At 40.5% G+C, this 20,654-nt stretch overlaps 1 protein-coding gene across 3 annotated transcripts in view; it reads left to right on the top strand.

Moving 5' to 3' along the window:
* The first annotated feature begins 11,132 nt into the window (after positions 1-11,132).
* The window catches only part of LOC110497740 (sodium/potassium/calcium exchanger 4), a 60,055-nt gene continuing 50,533 nt past the window's right edge, over positions 11,133-20,654 (top strand). For all 3 annotated transcript variants that reach the window (XM_036954716.1, XM_036954717.1, XM_021574066.2), the window contains exons 1-2: positions 11,133-11,922; positions 16,927-17,040. In XM_036954716.1, coding sequence (XP_036810611.1) covers positions 11,730-11,922; positions 16,927-17,040 — 307 coding nt within the window. In that variant the 5' untranslated portion in view covers positions 11,133-11,729. The remainder of the gene's footprint in view (positions 11,923-16,926; positions 17,041-20,654) is intronic.

Genomic DNA, 20,654 nt, shown 5'->3' on the forward strand with positions numbered 1-20,654 from the left:
ACTCCTGACTCCTCTGACCTTGGCTCATTGACACATCGTATGACACATATAACTAGGCATGATGAAGGGGACCAGGGAGGGCATAGATAACCTGCTGTACTTACCTTTAGACCGCAGCCATTCAGAGGAGGCAAATCCTAATTAGAAATGCTTCTCAACACATTCTACATGCATGGCAGTGTGACCAGCAGCGTAGACATTGGTTACCTGAAGTCCCCTTGAAAGCCACAATCCTGCATTCGTAGAATCCTTCTTAAGCAAGAAACCATTAAGCTTGAGGGACGGGGATTGGAGAAAATGTACTCACTCTCAAATTCATAGATGGAACTATGGTTACAAGGACTGACAGTGAGGTCAACGTGATCACTTTAATTGAAATGACCAATGCGCCACAGTAAATATTGCAGATCGCACATTCAATGATGGTCCCTGGAAAGCATTGGACTGCCTGACTTACTAGTCATTTAGGCATGGAGGTGCACAGAGAGTATTGAATACTGTATGATATGTGATCAGGATGCCTGTCAAGCCTAAAAGGTCGGATTCAGTCTAACCTGGCGTAGAAATGTTTAGGCAGTGTTTCTATTTACACAACTATACAGTAACTGCCCACTCCTATGTCTGATTATGTAGTGCCTTGTCTTATTTTAAAAGCGTCTACTTTGAGAAGAGTAGCATGAATCAGATTATTTTACAGATCCTGAAATAACCATTCAGAAATGTATTTTTGACAATGGGAAAACATTTATAGATGATCATGTTTGATTGAAATACTACAATTAACCAAATGTGAAGTTTAATCAAACCATTTCAATGTGCTTGTTTGTACAGTCTGTAGCTAATCACGGAATCTTTCAGATAACCAACAATGGTAAATGTGTTTGATAGAGAGTATACTGCATCATGTCATTCTCCCTATCTTGTGGCAATATCCTTCTAAGGTTGTATCCTGACCTTTTCTCAACTCTTATTTTTCTAGACATCTTGTCTTTAGATAAGAGGAATATATTAAACACATTCTCCTTGCCTCATAGATAGCTAAATGAGCTGGACAAGACAAAAGAGGTGGATGGTTATATTTGTTGCTCCCACTGCATTGCTCCCTACAGGGTAATCGAAACCAAAGGAATCTACTTTGAAAAAAAAGTATACACCTCACACACATGGTTAAAAAAAAAGAAGACACTTGTACCATGTCAGATATACAGTTGAAATGTATTCCATTTTGAGTTTGCGTCCCAACATTGCACTTACTAAAACGTTTTTTTTTTAAGTAAGCAAGAGGACAACTGAGCAAGAGGACAAGTACATTAGAGTGTCTAGTTTGAGAAACAGACGCCTCACAATTTGCAAAGAAAAAAACATATCTCAGACTGGCCAATAAAAATAAAATATTAAGATGGGCAAAAGAACACAGACACTGGACAGAGGACTCTGCCTAGAAAGCCAACATCCCGAGTCGCCTCTCCACTGTTGACGTTGAGACTGGTGTTTTGAAACTATTTAATGAAGCTGCCAGTTGAGGACTTGTGAAGAGTCTGTTTCTCAAACTAGACACTGTAATGTACTTGTCCTCTTGCCCAGTTGTGCACCGGGGCCTCCCACTCCTCTTTCTATTCTCCTGTGAAGGGAGTAGTACACAACATTGTATGAGATCTTCAGTTTCTTGGCAATTTGTCACATGGAATAGCCTTCATTTCTCAGAACCAGAATAGACTGACGAGTTTCAGAAGAAAGGTCTTTGTTTCTGGACATTTTGAGCCTGTAACCGAACCCACAAATGCTGATGCTCCAGATTCACAACTAGTCTAAAGAAAGTTGTATTGCTTCTTTAATCAGAACAAGACTTTTCAGCTATGCTAACATAATTGCAAAAGGGTTTTCTAATGATCAATTAGTCTTTTGAAATGGTAAATTTGGATTAGTTCACACAACGTGCCATTGGATCAATTTGATGTTATTTTAATGGACAAAAAATATATATTTTCTTTCAAAAACAAGGACATTTCTAAGTGACCCCAAATTTTTTGAATGGTAGTGTATATATAATGTTTCCACAACCTGTAAATCAGTTAAGAACCTAAAAACAATGTTACTCTGCTGGGGTAGGAGGACCTGAATGAACCACAGGGTTTGGAGGGTTATGCAGACATTCACACAACACACTGACTGATTCTATCTGCTTTATAATAGCAGTACCAGTGGTGGCATTTTATTCAGTTGAAAGAATCAGTGGTGAATACAATCAGGAGACCAGTCATCCGAGTCCAGGTCAGGCATGGGCCAGACAAAGCCCTTGCTCTCTGACATCACATGATGTTCTACCCAGAGAGAGAGAGAGAGACAGAGAGAGAGAGAGAGAGAGAGAGAGAGAGAGAGAGAGAGAGAGAGAGAGAGAGAGAGAGACTCGTTTGTGTTAATATTTTATTTAACTTATTTGACAACCCAAAAACATACATAGACAAAAACAATAGACAACTTATTATTTACATACATACATTTGCTCAGACCCACATGTTCCCCATCTTGTCCACACCCATCCTGCCTGTCTCACAATAACATTTCCTCTCATTTCTCATCCTTTGGATGTTTCCAGTGCTTGTAATACTTTATGCCATATGGCTTCAATTGGTCTATTTTGTTTCACTCTGTATCCCACATTTTTTCAATATTTCGATAATAATGCGTTTGATAAATCCAATGTCTTAACAATTTTGATCTCCTTTCCTCCTTGTACCTTCAGAATGTTGACTTTGGCATTGAGTTTTCAATATTAGTCAGGTATATCAAGAGACCATTGCCAAATAAGTTTCGTTTATATTCATGTTTACCAATAATGATATCTGTTATGTTGGGGTCCTGTCGAATTATTTCTGTGAGCGGTTCAATTGCCAGCACAAACAGGAGAGGAGAGCGAGGATATCCCTGTCTTGTGAACCTTTCTAAAGCAATTTTATCAGATAATGTATTATGTGTGTATATTTTTGCATAAGGATCTTTAAATGTATTATTTTACTATGAAATGTATTATTTTAGCTGGAAAGTTGAAGGCTTCCAAAGTTTTGAAAAGCCTATTCAGCATCAACAGCCATTATTGATAAATCTACTCGTTTTTTCCATATTGTATTATACTGAACTATGTTCTTGTATTTGTTTGTAAGTGTCTATTTTTAATAAACCCAATTTAATTCATATGTACAGTGCCTTGCGAAAGTATTCGGCCCCCTTGAACTTTGCAACCTTTTGCCACATTTCAGGCTTCAAACATAAAGATATAAAACTGTATTTTTTTTGTGAAGAATCAACAACAAGTGGGACACAATCATGAAGTGGAACGACATTTATTGGATATTTCAAACTTTTTAACAAATCAAAAACTGAAAAATTGGGCGTGCAAAATTATTCAGCCCCTTTACTTTCAGTGCAGCAAACTCTCTCCAGAAGTTCAGTGAGGATCTCTGAATGATCCAATGTTGACCTAAATGACTAATGATGATAAATACAATCCACCTGTGTGTAATCAAGTCTCCGTATAAATGCACCTGCACTGTGATAGTCTCAGAGGTCCGTTAAAAGCGCAGAGAGCATCATGAAGAACAAGGAACACACCAGGCAGGTCCGAGATACTGTTGTGAAGAAGTTTAAAGCCGGATTTGGATACAAAAAGATTTCCCAAGCTTTAAACATCCCAAGGAGCACTGTGCAAGCGATAATATTGAAATGGAAGGAGTATCAGACCACTGCAAATCTACCAAGACCTGGCCGTCCCTCTAAACTTTCAGCTCATACAAGGAGAAGACTGATCAGAGATGCAGCCAAGAGGCCCATGATCACTCTGGATGAACTGCAGAGATCTACAGCTGAGGTGGGAGACTCTGTCCATTGGACAACAATCAGTATATCAGTATATTGCACAAATCTGGCCTTTATGGAAGAGTGGCAAGAAGAAAGCCATTTTTTAAAGATATCCATAAAAAGTGTCGTTTAAAGTTTGCCACAAGCCACCTGGGAGACACACCAAACATGTGGAAGAAGGTGCTCTGGTCAGATGAAACCAAAATTGAACTTTTTGGCAACAATACAAAACGTTATGTTTGGCGTAAAAGCAACACAGCTCATCACCCTGAACACACCATACCCACTGTCAAACATGGTGGTGGCAGCATCATGGTTTGGGCCTGCTTTTCTTCAGCAGGGACAGGGAAGATGGTTAAAATTGATGGGAAGATGGATGCAGCCAAATACAGGACCATTCTGGAAGAAAACCTGATGTAGTCTGCAAAAGACCTGAGACTGGGACAGAGATTTGTCTTCCAACAAGACAATGATCCAAAACATAAAGCAAAATCTACAATGGAATGGTTCAAAAATAAACATATCCAGGTGTTAGAATGGCCAAGTCAAAGTCCAGACCTGAATCCAATCGAGAATCTGTGGAAAGAACTGAAAACTGCTCTTCACAAATGCTCTCCATCCAACCTCACTGAGCTCGAGCTGTTTTGCAAGGAGGAATGGGAAAAAAATTCAGTCTCTCGATGTGCAAAACTGATAGAGACATACCCCAGCGACTTACAGCTGTAATCGCAGCAAAAGGTGGCGCTACAAAGTATTAACTTAAGGGGGCTGAATAATTTTGCACGCCCAATTTTTCATTTTTTTATTTATTAAAAAAGTTTGAAATATCCAATAAATGTCGTTCCACTTCATGATTGTGTCCCACTTGTTGTTGATTCTTCACAAAAAAATACAGTTTTATATCTTTATGTTTGAAGCCTGAAATGTGGCAAAAGGTCGCAAAGTTCAAGGGGGCCGAATACTTTCGCAAGGCACTGTATGTATATGTACATATGTATATCAAGTCTGGTAAGACCTTTGCCATTCTGTTGCTTATGAGTTTCGTTATTATTTTATTGTCACAATTTATTAAACTCGATATATAACTGAATAACTGTTTGATACATGGAAAGTGGAAGCACTGAATTGAGTGACGTGTGTTGTCATTTGAGTAAATAGGGGCACTACCTTTTCCAAGAATATCGAATAAAATTAGTTGGGAAAGCCGTCCATATTTTTCTCCATGCGAATTGGGGGATTTCTATTTTTAGTGACTATACTTTGCCTGCTGATAGTTGCTTCAGGGTTATTGAGTCTAGGAAGGCTGTAGGATCAGTCCAGCTGTTATTTAATTCTAGAATTCATAGCTTTTAAAATGGGTGTCTATTGGTTTTGTGAGGGCTTCGAGGTGTTTTCCAGGTTTATTTGCCATTAAATAGTATGCTTTTGTTTGAGTTTAACCCGCAGATGCTGGCTCTCTTTAAAAGTAAAAGATAATATTCCTATTCCTGGTTAAATTCAGAATAAAATTGTGTTCTTTACATTGTAAAGATTTTTTATGAGCTTTTTTTAAGATAGTGATTTATTTTTATTTCATTTAAACTCAGATGTAACTTTCGTTGAGTATGAGATTATAATTCCCCTAATCTATGCCTTAAAAGCATTCCAAATTATGTCGGCGTCGGCTTTTCTCTGTCCTTCTCTGTCTACACTTGTAATGGTAAAGGTATTTATTTTTTGGTTTATGTCTTTAATCAATTTTGGTTCTTGAAGATTCACTCTGTTCATTCTCCATATTCCGTAGCTAAATTTAGTTTCTGTAGGTGTAATTAAGCATGATACAGAATAACTATTTTAGAACCCAGCGTATTGTTGAGTGCATTTTGGGAAATACATTTTTTGTCAATTCTTGAATAGATTTTCTTACTAAAAAAGCAGTAGTATGCTAAATATTTCTAGAGATAACATTTTTCAGCCTCTCTGGAAACTTCATGAATTTGCCTTTTTTATTGCTATGTCTGTCTAACTTGCCGAATGTGTGATATAGGTCCCCTGCTATAATAATAGTTCCTGTCTATGTTTAATCTAATATAGCTTGAATTGTATCTAAAACATCAGATTTGCCCCTGGGATATATACAATTAACTAAATGTGTATGTTTCACCATGTAATGTACAATTCAAAATTGGACAACTTCCTTCTTGGTCTGTGTGCTTGGATATAGGGGGAAAGGGTGTATTCTTATTTATCAGGATGCCTACACCTCTGCTGTTACTACAGTAGGTGGCAGCATAGTCCTCTCCAACCCAGCTCCTCTTCAAATATTCCGTTTCTCCTTTTTTGAAGTGTAACTCTTACAGGAAAACAGAAATCTGCTAACAATCTCTTTAAATGTTCAAGAACCTTATTATTTTTTTACAATCATGATGTTTGTGCACATTCCATATAATAAGTTGGATTTTGTTAGCCTTTACTTGCGTAGAATCAAAGTTAACTTTGTCTATTCCGTCTTTCATTGAATAACCAGATAAAACATTGTTAGCCGACATGTCATATAAGGGTGGGGGACATTCCATGGATATGGATGTCCTCATAGGAATACTTAGCTACTGTATACATTACATATATAACATTACATTTATAGAACTTGTGAACATGTAGGCTGAGCAAACATTTAACAGAGAGCACACAAACAACATAATGCAAGTTCTTCTTTGTAATTTGAGACGCTATGCCTTCTTAGGGCTTTTAAGCTCCAACTCCTCTCCTAATGTACCAAAGGTCTGTGGGTTATGTCATTGTCAATACATTGGAGAAGGACTGCCGCTTAAATACTGTGGTCAGTTTGTAATATATTGTGAATTAAATTGTAGTGGCGTGTGGGGCTCTACTTGGGGAGAGTGGGTCCACCAAAAGACCGAAGTGAGATGAGTGGAGCCACCACACACACTTCAGGGAAGTGTCTGATACCCTCCCGGCTTGTCCCAATCTCCTCTCTTTTCCCACACTCCCCTCTTCTTAGACTCATTTACACGCATCCATACATTGACTTGCTTGTCTATTTGCATTGATTCACATACGACAAATACCTTATGCATCCACACACCCATTGTCGCCCGCCCGCCCGCCCTCCTACCCATATTCATATTCACCCTCCCTCACATATCCATTCATATACACACACATCCCCACACCCACACCCACACATACACACTCTTACACACATACCAGTCCGTAGAATCGTTATTGACATATGCTATATTTCCCACTTTGAATTGTCTTGTCAGTGTCCATGTAGCCCATTGGCATCGGCTACTTCTATGGTTACTTCATAGAAAACAACAGTTACTTGGGGAAAGTAGAATATCGATTGTATTGGGGGGAGGGAAAATAATATTGTCACAACTTAGATAAGGTATGTAGGCATGTAGCTTACAGTGCGCATTTAGCATACAGTGCATTCATTGGTTTTTCCCATTCTGTCCTCTTCTCAGAGCAGGGAACTTCCCTTTGTCCGCGGAGGTCTCCATTATGCATAATGTTCGTAGGCCTTCGACTGGAAAGGTTTCTTGCAGCTTGATTAAGGCTTCATCGGCACTTGTGAATTCCATCCTTTGCATTCCCTTCCAGACCCACAACACTGCCGGGAAGCGGAGTTGAGATTTGATCCCATTTTCATCCAGTGAATGTCTGATTCCTTATGTTTCTTTCTCAGCTTAGCAGGTCCTGGATACATCACATGGTCTGGGCTTGAATTTGTATCTTCTTTCCCCCTTCTACCTTCAGAATGTTGACTGTGGCCTAATCGTTCCATAATTTGAAGATTACTATGCGTGGGTATCGCTGCACTGTTTTAAAAATGGATTGGTTCTAATCACTCACACTCTCCCAGTTGCTTGGGGATATGTTGATATGTTGAAGTTCAGAGGCTTGATTTAAACTTTGTTGTTTGGTTTCTGCATTCGACCACATTTCTGTCTGTACAAAACGGAGGTACTCACTCCCCATGTGTCCTATCGGTACGCACATGTGCCTCTCAGTGGTGACCACAATCAGGAGGCCAGTCATCCGAGTCTGGGCCAGACAAAGCCCTAGCTCTCTGACATCATGTGATGTGCTACCCAGAGAGAGAGAGAGAGAGAGAGGGAGCGAGGGAGCGAGGGAGAGATAGAGAGAGAGAGAGAGAGAGAGAGAGAGAGAGAGAGAGAGAGAGAGAGAGAGAGCGAGAGAGAGAAAAAACCCACACTTACTCCTTTGTGTTTCTGTGGTCTGGCAGTAGCAACACTGGCTGGCAGTGTAGAACTGACCCACCCTACTGCGCCAGTCTGTGTGGCTCAGTTGGTATAAGAGTAGCACCAAGGTTGTGGGTTTAATTCCTGTGGGGATCTCTTACATATACTTAAATTGACTTGCTCACTGTATTTTATGTGCCTACTAGGTGGAATATTGGCCTATATTACCATTTTAGAGCACTCATATGCCTCATTAGCAGCCCACTCCTTCATAAAACATGGAACACAGAACATAAATTACTTATAAAGGATGCATAGTAGAATGCTTGCTGGGGTGCTTGGGGAGTTAAGACATATCCTGAAATAATTTAAATATCTTTGTAATATCTTTAAAACAAGGCTAGCCTTGGGTGTAGGTGAGATGTTTTTAGGTAAGGCATCTGGCATGATGGTACTCTTGATAAGCAAGAGTTAATGCTGCCATGTTTACATTTAGACCAGAGTTTTGTTATTATTGTGTAGCCTATTTTATTGTACTTATTATGTAGCCTACAGTGTATCAAGTATTTTATTTAGTACTCATCGTTAGGGTTTCTTCTGTCTATGGTTATTGATAATGTCGATGGTTACTGATATTTGTTACAGGATTCTGTAAATGTTTATTGAGGACCACAAATAATGTAAAGTGTAAATAATTTCTGTAATCATAATACATAAATTACTGTATTATGATACAGTAAACCACTGAAGCTGGAGACATATCTCCCTCACTAACTTCAAGCATCAGCTGTCAGAGCAGCTTACCGATCACTGTATCTGTACACAGCCCATTTGTAAATAGCACACCCAACTACCTCATCCCCTTATTGTTATCAATTTTTTTGCTCTATTGCACCCCAGTATCTCTACTTGCACATCATCATCTGCAAATCTATCACTCCAGTGTTAATGCAAAATGTTAATTATTTCACCACTATGGCCTTTTTATTGCCTTACCTTCCTAATCTTACTACATTTGCACACACTGTATATAGATGTTTCTATTGTGTTATTGACTGTATGTTTGTTTATCCCATGTGTAGCTCTGTGTTGTTGTTTTTGTCACACTGCTTTGCTTTATCTTGACCAGGTCGCAGTTGTAAATGAGAACTGGTTCTCAACTGGCCTACCTGGTTAAATAAAGGTGAAATAATATTTTTAAACAATGTTGTTCAAATATTTGCAATTGTCACCAAAAAAGGAAAAAGTTGCTTAACCCATGTTACAATAGCCCAAAATAATGTGACTCAATTAAGATATAACACTAGGAAACACAAACGTGATTCATTGAACATGAATTAATGTTGGCCTACTAACTTGCATGTCGGCCTACTAATTTGTCAGCCTACTAATTTACGCGCCTCTCGGCAATTATGTTCCGCACCAGGTAGGATGGATGGATAGAGTAGACTAGTAGATACAGTGCATTCGGAAACTAATTTTATTACGTTACAGCCATATTCTAAAATGTATTAAATTATTTTTTTCCACTCATCAATCTACACACAATACCTCATAATGACAAAGGAAAAACTGTTTTTTTTAATCATTTTTGTCCAATTAAAAATACTTCAATATCACATTTACAAAAGTATTCAGAACTTTTCCTCAGTACTCTTGAAGCACCTTTGGCAGCGATTACAGCTTTCCAGACATCTTGGGTAAGACGCTACAAGCTTGGCACACCTGTATTTGGGGAGTTTCTCCCATTCTTTTCTGCAGATCCTCTCAAGCTCTGTCAGGTTGGATAGGGAGCGTTGCCGCACAACTATTTTCAGGTCTCTCCAGAGATGTTGGATGGGGTTCAAGTCCGGGCTCTGGCTGGGCCACTCAAGGATATTCAGAGACTTGTCCGTAAGCCACTCCACGGCTTGGCTGTGTGCTTAGGGTCGTTGCCCTGTTGGAAGGTGAACCTTTGCGCCAGTCTGAGGTCCTGAGCGCTATAGAGCAGATTTTCATCAGGGATCTCTCTGTACTTTGCTCCGTTCCTCTTTCCCTCGATCCTGACTATTCTCCCAGTCCCTGACAAAACATCCTCACAGCATTATGCTGCCACCACCATGCTTCCCTGTAGGGATGATGCCAGGTTTCCTCCAGACATGACCCTTGGCATTCAGGTCAAGAGTTACATTTTGGTTTCATCAGACCAGAGAATCTTGTTTCTTGTTCTTGTTTGCCTTTTGGGAAACTCCAAGCTGGCTGTCATGTGCCTTTTACTGAGGAGTGGCTTCCATCTGGCCACTCTACCATAAATGCCTGATTGGTGAAGTGCTGCAGAGATGGTTGTTCTTCTGGAAGCTCTGTCAGAGTGATCATCAGGTTCCTGGTCACCCCTCTGACCAAGGCCCTTCTCCCCTGATTGCTCAGTTTGGCCGGGCGTCCAGCTCTATGAAGAGTCTTGGTGGTTTCAAACTTCTTCCATTTTAGAATGATGGAGGTCACTGTGTTCTTGGGGACCTTCAATGCTGCAGAAATGCTTTGGTACCCTTCCCCAGATCTGTGCCTCGACACAATCCTGTCTCGGAGCTCTACAGACAATTCCTTTGACCTCAAGGCTTGGTTTTTGCTCTGACATGCACTGTCAATTGTGGTACCTTGTGTAGACAGGTGTGTGCCTTTCCAAATCATGTCCAATCAATTGAATTTACCACAGGTGGACTCCAATCAAGTTGTAGAAACATCTCAAGGATGATCAATGAAACAGGATGCACCTGAGCTCAATTTGGAGTCTCATAGCAAAGGGTCTGAATGCTTATGTAAATAAGGTATTATTGTTATTTTTTATAATACATTTACAAAAACCTGTTTTTGCTTTGTCATGGAGTATTGTGTGTAGACTCATGAAATAAATTTAAAAAATCATTTTTAGAATAAGGCTGTAACGTAACAAAATGTGGACATGGGGAAGGGGTCTGAATACTTTCCGAATGCACGGTACAGGCAGGCAGCCAGCATGGTGGTACCATGGGGGAGAGAGGTCGTTCGCTGCCGTGTGTCACGTGTCAAGCATCACTCACATGTAGAAGTTGCAGCTGCATGTGGGGGAGTGAGCTCTGTGGTGGGATGAAAGTGTGAGATTAGCTAATATTTTTGCAGAAAATGTTTTCGCCCCCGAGTATTTTTGGGAGTGGGAGACAACATCAAGCAAATGGAACAATATCGGAGAATGACCTATTTTCAACGCCACTAAATCTACCTTATTGTGACACACTGGACACATAAAGGTGCTTTCGGTGGCTTTTGAAGATGCCAACTGGCACAGAGCTTTAGGCTGCTTGACAAATTGTGTTATTTTGATAATAAACACATATGCTTTAGCCTCCTTAGACCTACATTCTATAATAATGGAACATTTGCAGATTGCGTAGCCTATTTTTTTTTAATTAAACTACAACAGCATTTTCGCCAGGACACAATTCTCACAAGCGGCTTTCAGAGACACATGCGAGCTGTTCGTTCTGCTGCCTCTGTCGAGGATCTGCCCTTCCGTCATTTGAAACAGGGACGGCATCCTGACCCTTCGTTGTGTGAAACGATACTCGGGCGATTCCTGCTGTCCGAACAATCTGCGGCACGGCGCTGAGTGGGTCACTATCTGCAGGGAGAGGGAGGAGGACGAGCACGATGCCCGCTGTCCCCGCATACTGTACAGCCATGGAGCCGTTACCTGAGCAGAACTGCACCATGTCGAAAAAGAGCGTCATAGCTCAAATCTTCAAAGTTCGCAAGAGAAGACAGATGCTTTTCGTTCAAGTCTGTTTTATCTGCAGTATTTTATCTTTGACGTGGTGCATGTCCGCCCTGCTCACAAAAACAGGTGAGTAGGCTACGAGAAGAGCCGGAGAGCCGAGGCATCCCAGGGTTGCCCGGGGAGGAACGCGTATATAATTACGGGATTATATGGAACTAAAAATGAATTCAATGTTGTGATTGTGCACAGTTGACATGCACCTCGTTGGTGTACAACAAATATCTCGTAACTAATAAATATATGACACTGCTGTTTAAAATGATGTATGTGAAGGTCTTCTTGCCCGCCTCTGATCAATCCACTAGAAACTCGGCATAGTGGGACGCTGTAATAATACACATGGTTCGGGATGGAGATTGGTATTTGTGGCGTGCGTGTTTTCTTACATTCTCAAAAAAAATAAAAAAAGATGTAGGCGGAACGAGATTACAGCGCTCAGGATTTCAACTGGCCAGGCAGGCAGGCAGGCAGTACACATGTCTATTCTGTTTGGAGAATTTGTTTACTCCACCTGCATCTGGAAAACTCAGATATAGGCAGACAAATAAGGGACGTATAGGCTATAGCCTATATATGGCCTGGCTGACTCACGTGAATAGGTAATCAATCGCAGGGTATGTATGCGTGTATGCGCATGTGTGTGTGTGAGTGTTTCGTATGTTCGTGCATGAAGTTTACGGTATGTGCCGCAGTATAGGCCTATGCAAAACGTAGGCAATATGTTCTGGAATATAATGTGAGTCACAGGTCATTCTCAATCACTCATGATTTACACCAAATATCCACTTATTTAAGACGCCCAAAACATGTTTGTTTTCGTTTTCTATTGATTTCTTGGACATGTTGCTGTCTCTGTCGCGGTGGCCTAGGGGAGTTGTTGGGGGGCGCTGGAGGTAGACAGTGTTGCGCGCCGGCTGCGTGGTTTTGTGGACAACCACGTCGGTTTCAACCAGTACCGCTGCTTGGGTTTGTGGACAACCACTTCGGTTTCAACCAGTACAGACAAAAAATGACCTCGCTGTATTAATTGAACTGTACTTACATCTCTCTCTGAAGACTGAAGAGACAGAGAACAACAGCCTACGTCAATATCACAAAACCTGTTCATTTTTTTGTACAGCACATGACTGTACGTTTACCAATTTGGTGCCATAAATGATGTGTAAGAGCTGAACAAAAATTACCCATTAAACCTAAATCTATACTTTTATGCACCAGGACACAAAATATATGAACTATGACCAGTCATTGAATTATTGTTTCAGGAGAGGTCACTCAGCTGTCAAAGTGTTACTCTGTTGGTCTTGATACCTGAGGAAGTTGTTACATCAATGTTACAAAATTATGTAAACAATTGAAAGATAGGGGGAGAGGGGAACGGTCAAGACTGGGGTTTGAATCAGCTATTTATTACAGGACAAGCCAAATAAATAGTTTTCTACCTCCAATATGGAGGAATCACATGTAAACTGGCAATTAGCACCTGGCAACTCCGGACTGCACAAAAAGTACGAGGGCATGTATTTCTGAAACTGTTCATATTTGATGCTGGCTTGCCTTTGATATGAATTATCCCTCACTTCTCCAGACCAGATTAGTTCACAACTGGTATGTGGAGCTTTAATGAACCACACACATACAGTGGACTGAAATATATTAATCTCTGTAATTTTCTCTACACACACATACACTGGACTTCTGAGTCCTGAAATATGTTAATCTCTGTAACTTTCTCTACACACACACACACACACACACACACACACACACACACACACACACACACACACACACACAATAAGTCCCAGGACTGTTTGGTAAATTCTCCCCTAGGCTACCATTTCAGTTTACCCACTTGCCTTAGGGCTCAGCTCTCTGTATCATAAGACCTGTTTATATCATGCCATTAAAGATGCCTATGTAGTCTGTTGTCCCTGTTTGAACATACCACTCTTTTTTTTCAATCGCTTTGGTGTTATTTTCACAAGTATCTGGTGAATTCTCCAAACTCCAAACTGGAAACACTTGTAATGCAGCAAGGCTGACATTCAAAACCTTTCATTGTGCATTCGTGTTGTTTGGAGACATCTTTCACCACACAATCATTGATCACAAATATAAGTTTACTGTGAAATACCATGAGAACATAGATTTTTTTTAACAGAATGATATTTTAACAACCAGTTAATCCAATAGCCATGCAAGATACATGTTTCAAAATTGTCCTTTGAATGTAATATGTTACATTACTGTAAATTACAGCACATTACACTGTTTTCACATGAAGGCAATACCCTTACAATTCTCAGCAACATTTACAGAACATGTCATTTCCATAATTTCTGTGTGATCAAAGGTGTAATCATTGAAGTCATCTTTCACAATCATTGATGCAAAAACAGAAATGTATTAACTAGATATTACAACAGAGGTGTACTGTAATCAAATTAAACACATTCAATTAAAGAAAAATGATGTTTAGCAGGCACAAGTTTCCATCAAGCCTGTCTTGAACATTTGACCATTGGTTCTCATTGACATCGCAGTAAATATCCTCATTGTTCATGCACCTAGTGAAAAACATTTTGGAACGGTGAATTCAAGCCTGACGTAAAGTAGGTCTGGATTGATGTCCTTACATGGCCTGAAGGAAGGTGGCATGCTCATGGCGATGGCAATGGTACACCTTCGACCTGTATTGTAGTCATGTATTGTATTCGACAGTATTGTATTGCCGTGGTCCTGTGTGGCTCAGGTAGTAAGAGCATGGCACAAGCAACACCAGAGTTGAGGGTTTGATTCGCACTGGGGTCACATACCAAGATGTATGGACACACTGTCCATATACACACTGTCACTTTGGATATATTACAGTACTGCATTGGCAAATGTAATTTTAGTAAAGCAGTGTGAACCTCCCCCATCAAAAAGGAACATCATTTTGGATACATGTTTACTGTGTAGGGGACGCATTTGTTACACACAGTACATATCTGATCCAATTCTTTCAAAAATACTGTGAAGTAAAATCTAAATAGTTATCATCATAATAGTACATTACAGTATATGTCATACTTTATATGTTTATACTTTACAAACATACATTAGGGCCTAGTTCTCAAAATCTGTTGAAGACAAAACCCGTTTCAAATCTACAGGTTTACCAAACGGTTAAGTGATTATCGAATAACAGCAGTCGGATTACGGAATAGTCAAATGTATTTTAACAAATGAGAAGACAATCGTATCAAAAGTCATGTGAGTATTGGATTGTGAAAAGCAATTACTTTATATGAACATGTATTGCAATGTGAAACATGTCTTTTTTAGATAAAACACTAAGTGTGGTGAAAAAGTGAATTGTGTGTTATACTTAGTCAATTGAAAATGTACTTAAGAGGTTTGAAACAACTGTGAAAATGTGAAAATTCACCATATACTTGTGAAAATGGCACCAAAGCTTTTGAAAAAAACTTTTAACAGGGCATTATCAATTTGAACATCATCTCTTTGGATAAAACATGTCGCAGAGTTCCCTAATTGTATTAGAATAACAAGGATCTTAAGGGGTTATAACAAACATGATATCACACGTAAAAGGATGTAAAATGCGTCACCACAGACGAGCAACTGTTAGGGCTGGAGATAGCACTGTCTGGTCTGTTATAATCAGGCTTTTTTTACTTACAAATGAGTCGCATTATATTCAGTCACATCCGTCTATATACATGTTGATAGGTCTATTAAACCACAATAAAATAAATATTATAGACTGCCACCCATATAGCATTGGTTAGTCCTAACTACATTCCAGGCTTTTGACTTCCTGGTCAGACCTAGATTCATTTCCAAGGCTTCTCCCAGTGGAGAGTGTCTGCACCTGAGACGGTCGCTGTCCGCTCTCATGTGGTGCTGAACTTCCAAATTTCGATTCCATCACTGTCTTGCTTCAATGGTGCTGAATATCCGGCCGACGCTTGTATTTCTGTGACAGAGTCACCACATGCAAAGACAAATGGCAGCTATATCCGAAATGGCTCTGGTCAAAAGTAGTGCACTATCAGCCCTGGTCAAAAGTAGTTCGCTATATAAGGATTTGAGATGCAAAGCCCAGTGTTTCAATGCATGTTCACTGTCTGTTTCTTTGCTGATGTACTGTTTTATCCAAGCAATATACATTTTGATGTGGAGTGAATGCCGGAGTGGCGGTAATACAGTCACAGCAACAGCCCTAGGAGTGGTTCCTCTTGCTATTGAGACGATACACAAATATTTCCCTAGATAAATGTGTATGTACATTTTGTAAAGCTGGTTCTGTTGAAACTGAAGCTCATGCAGGACTTTACATGTGGGTTCTACAACTAAATTAGGGATGATCTTTTTTGTCAGCTGTCCAACCCAAATCAAAATGTTAATGGTCTGATGAAAATAATAAATTATGTGGAATTCTATCAGGTAACAAAAATGTAAATGCCTCCGCCAAAGCCTGCCATCTTATCCTCCAACTGAGACGTTTCTATTCAAGTGTCTAATTGTCCTTTTATCCACTGTGCTTCTTTAACGTTTTTCTTTATACGCACATGTGTACAGATGATGCAATGTGTTATACACTGAGTGTACAAAACATCAAGAACACCCGCTCTTTCCGTGACATAGGTTGACCAGGTGAATCCAGGTGAAAGCTATGAACCCTTATTGAGGTCACTTGTTAAATCCACTTCAAATCAGTGAAGATGAAGCAGAGGAGACAGGTTCAAGAAGGATGTTTTTTTTAGCCTTGAGACAATTGAAACATGGATTGTGTATGCGTGCCATTCAGAGAGTAAATGGGCAAGACTACAGATGTAAGTGTCCCTGTGGAACGCTTTTGACACCATGCGGAGTCCATGCCACGATGGGGGGGGGGGGGGGGGACTACTCCGTGTTTGACCATTATTGTTTTTAGTGCCTTAAAACTCAATTTGAGTGGTCCACAATGTGGTTGAAAGAAAATCTGTATTTTGTATTATTGTATCATTGTGGAGTGACACTTAAATAAATGTTCCTAACTCTTTTCTAACTCGAACATAGGACATGGTCTGGTCCTGGAGCAGGGGCTGGTTGACACAACAAACCGTCTGGGACGCAGGCTGATGGCCGTGGACGGAGACAATGACACACTGGATAAGAACTGCACAGAGCCAGGTAGGTAGTGAATCCTAAACATGTACCCTAAACATGTACCCTACCCCCACCTTAAACCTACACATAGCTAGGTACTGTAGGTAGTGTACCCTATAACCGGTACCTTAAACCTGTAACCTTACCCTCCACCCTAAACCTGCACAGAGCCAGGTAGGGTTGTATTGTATCCTAATCAGGCCTAGAGACATGTTGTACCCATTATACAGTATTTTTCCCTGAACCTGTCCAGCCAGCCAGCTCCTGCAGCTTGGGAAGACTTAATAGGAAAGCTGTTCACAGTGTGTTATACAATGGCACAGCCTACATGCTTCCTACAGCCTACACATGCTCTGAGTCAGTCAGAGACAGAACAGCTGGGGTGAGATGGGAAGGGATTGGTTGCCTTGGATGTTTCACTATATCTACTAGCTCTCTAGTTGTTATATTTGTTCTTTATAAGAGCAGCAGTTTTTCCTACTGTAATTTCTGCAGATGAGATTTGCAAATGAGGGCAACCTTGGTGTCCAGGTGGGTGGGTGCAGCCTCCAGCTGGATGACGAATGAGATGAGTTGGTGTTGGAGGCACAGGAACGAACTGTAAAGGTCCACTATGTGGGCGAGAGAGAGCGCGCGCGCGAGAGAGAGAGAGAGAGAGAGAAAGAGAGAGAGAAAGAGAGCAGAGAACTGAAACCTGACAGCATGCAAACCCAACATTATGAGCATAACAAATAATAATATCACGGCAGCACTGACTGTGGCATCATGAAATCTTTCCTATTTTCAGTGAAGAGTGTTCTACTGCTGGCTTCTTTGGGGGGCGGGCGGGGGGGGGGGGGGGGGGGGGGGGGGGGGGGGGGGGGTATTGATTTATCATAGTTTTTTGTTGTTGACACACTTATGTGTTGATATTGATTCTATACACAACCTTCAGCATCAGTACAGCCCCCAGAATGGTGCTGATAGTCAGCTTCCTGATAGGACCTTGGATGTGCTGTCTATTAATAGAAGTGGATGTGCTATTTTTACACCACGATACAGTGGTGAACTGATGTACAGTTTCGACTGACCAACTGCTTCTCACAATAGCAGGGACAACCACACACCTTAGAGGACCCGAAACCCACACATTGTATTTCTCTGTTTATTTGAAAGGCTGATGTTCAAATGGGATAACATGCTTCCAGTCATCATTAACCGAAAAAGCAAGTTGTATTTTAGCTGCTCAAATCTGTTCCCACTGCGTAGCCTGTTGACACACACATTGTCATCCTTTGTGTTTTGAACAGCAGGAAACACATTTTTTTACTTTACCTTTATTTAACTAGGCAAGTCAGTTAATTAAGAACAAATTCTTATTTACAATGACAGCCGAGGAACAGTGGGTTAACTGCCTTGTTCAGGTGCAGAACGACAGATTTTTACCTGCTTGAGGATTTGATCTTGCAACCTTTTGGTTACTTGCCCAACGCTCTAACCACTAGGCTACCTGCCGCCCATATGGTTATGCAGCAGAGGAATTGCAAACATCAAGGCAGAGCACCTAAGCCCTGACTGCTGAGTGAACTCACTGGAAATAGTGAATAGAGTAAAACACATAATAGAATAGAGTAAAACACATCTGGTCAGTTCAGTTGATGAAGCAGATACATTCAGAATGCCTCATACTGCAGTAGTTTGCGCTGCTGTCACAGTGTTCCCTCCCTCCTAGCTTTCCCTCTTATGTCCATAGTTTTCCCCCATCCCATAGTTCAACCTTGCCTCACTCATAGTTGGCCCCAACTCCTCTCGACTTTAGTGCTGACAAGCAGAGTCTTTGTGAGAGTAACGTACGCGCACGCGCACACGCACACACACGCAGCTGTCAGACAGTCTGGATCAGCAGTGAACTGTGTGGCCTTGTCAGGACCCAGCAAAGAGCTTCTCCACTGATAGCTCTCAGCAAATCTGAGTGTGTGTGTGACACATGGACCGGTATGTATGTCTATGGTATGTGCCAGTGTGGTGGTGAGGTCTGTAGTGTACCGTACAGCATGAGGGTGGGGAGGCAAAGAGAGAGGAGAAAGAAAGAAAAAAGGGAGAGATGGAGAGAGAGAGCGAGAAAGTGGGAGATAGTGGGTGTGGAAGGGAGAAAGAGGAAGGGAGAGACAGATAGAGGGAGAAAGAGAGAGGGAGCTGAAGGCAGCTGACTGAGCTGAAGGTCAACTAGAGGTCATTGTAGCTATCACAGTGCTAGTTTGGAGACTGTTAGAAGTGTGTGAAATCCCTCTTGGGTTTTTGAGTGGTTTTGACTGGTAGCGTCTCCGTCCAATACAATAGTCTACTGTATATACTGTGATGACTCTAGTAGATATGAAAAATATCTTCTTCAACCTTCTTAATGTAATTCAAATGCCACACTTAGTAAATATTTAATTACAATAACTAGGTGGTCATAATGTGCAGTATGAATCTTGAGGCAACTGCTAAACATTAATTGCCCTAATTTCGAATCAACATCAAAGAATTCCCTTGCTACAGTAAGAAGGAGGGGAAGCATCACAGACTATCATATACTGTAAACACAAATAAGATAAATAGTTCTCTTCGGTCATCGGTTATCGTCAGGTTATCGTCATGTTATCGTCATGGCCGTGTATTTCCCCCCTCAAGCCGACGGCTCTCAAGGAACTACACTGGACTTTGTGCAAACTAGAAAGAGCATATCCTGATGGAGCATTTATTGTAGCTTGGGACTTTAACGTTTTCACACATACCAACACATCAGTGTGATCATTCTACAGTGGTCCCTGTAGCGTACGATCACTATCACATGATAGTTTCCGGATTTGACCATATTAATGACCTTAGTCTCGTATTTCTGTGTGTTATTACATTATAATTAAGTCTATGATTTGATAGAGCAGTCTGACTGAGCGGTGGTAGGCAGCAGTAGGCTCGTAAGCATTCATTCAAACAGCACTTTCGTGCTTTTGCCAGCAGCTCTTCAATGTGCTTCAAGCATTGCACTGTTATAACTTCAAGCCTATCAACTCCCGAGATTAGGTTGACAATACTAAAGTACCCGATAGAACATCCAATAGTCAAAAGGTATAACTACAACCTAAAACTTCTTACCTGGGAATATTGAAGACTCATGTTAAAAGGAACCACCAGCTTTCATATGTTCTAACTTAAACGTTAGCTTTTTTACATGGCACATATTGCACTTTTACTTTCTTCTCCAACACTTTGTTTTTGAATTATTTAAACCAAATTGAACATGTTTCATTATTTATTTGAGACTAAATAGATTTTATTGATGTATTATATATTAAGTTAAAATAAGTGTTCATTCAGTATTGTTGTAATTGTCATTATTACAAAAATAAATGTAAAAATTGGCCGATTAATCGGAATCTGCTTTTTTGGGTCCTCCAATAATCGTTATTGGTATAGAAAAATCATAATCGGTCGACCTCTAGTTTATAGTATACATGTTGAAGGGGGTGTGTCGTCTACAAATCGTTCACATCCCACCATTCACTTCCGGAAGTTCCCGAAAAATGGGTGAACCCTTATTCACCTCATTTTGATATAACATCTTTGGTCCGACAGACGATTACATGAAACCCGGTAGACATTGTATGTCAGCAAAC

This window comes from Oncorhynchus mykiss, chromosome 19, assembly GCF_013265735.2.
Source record: "Oncorhynchus mykiss isolate Arlee chromosome 19, USDA_OmykA_1.1, whole genome shotgun sequence".
Classification (NCBI taxonomy): Eukaryota; Metazoa; Chordata; class Actinopteri; order Salmoniformes; family Salmonidae; genus Oncorhynchus; species Oncorhynchus mykiss.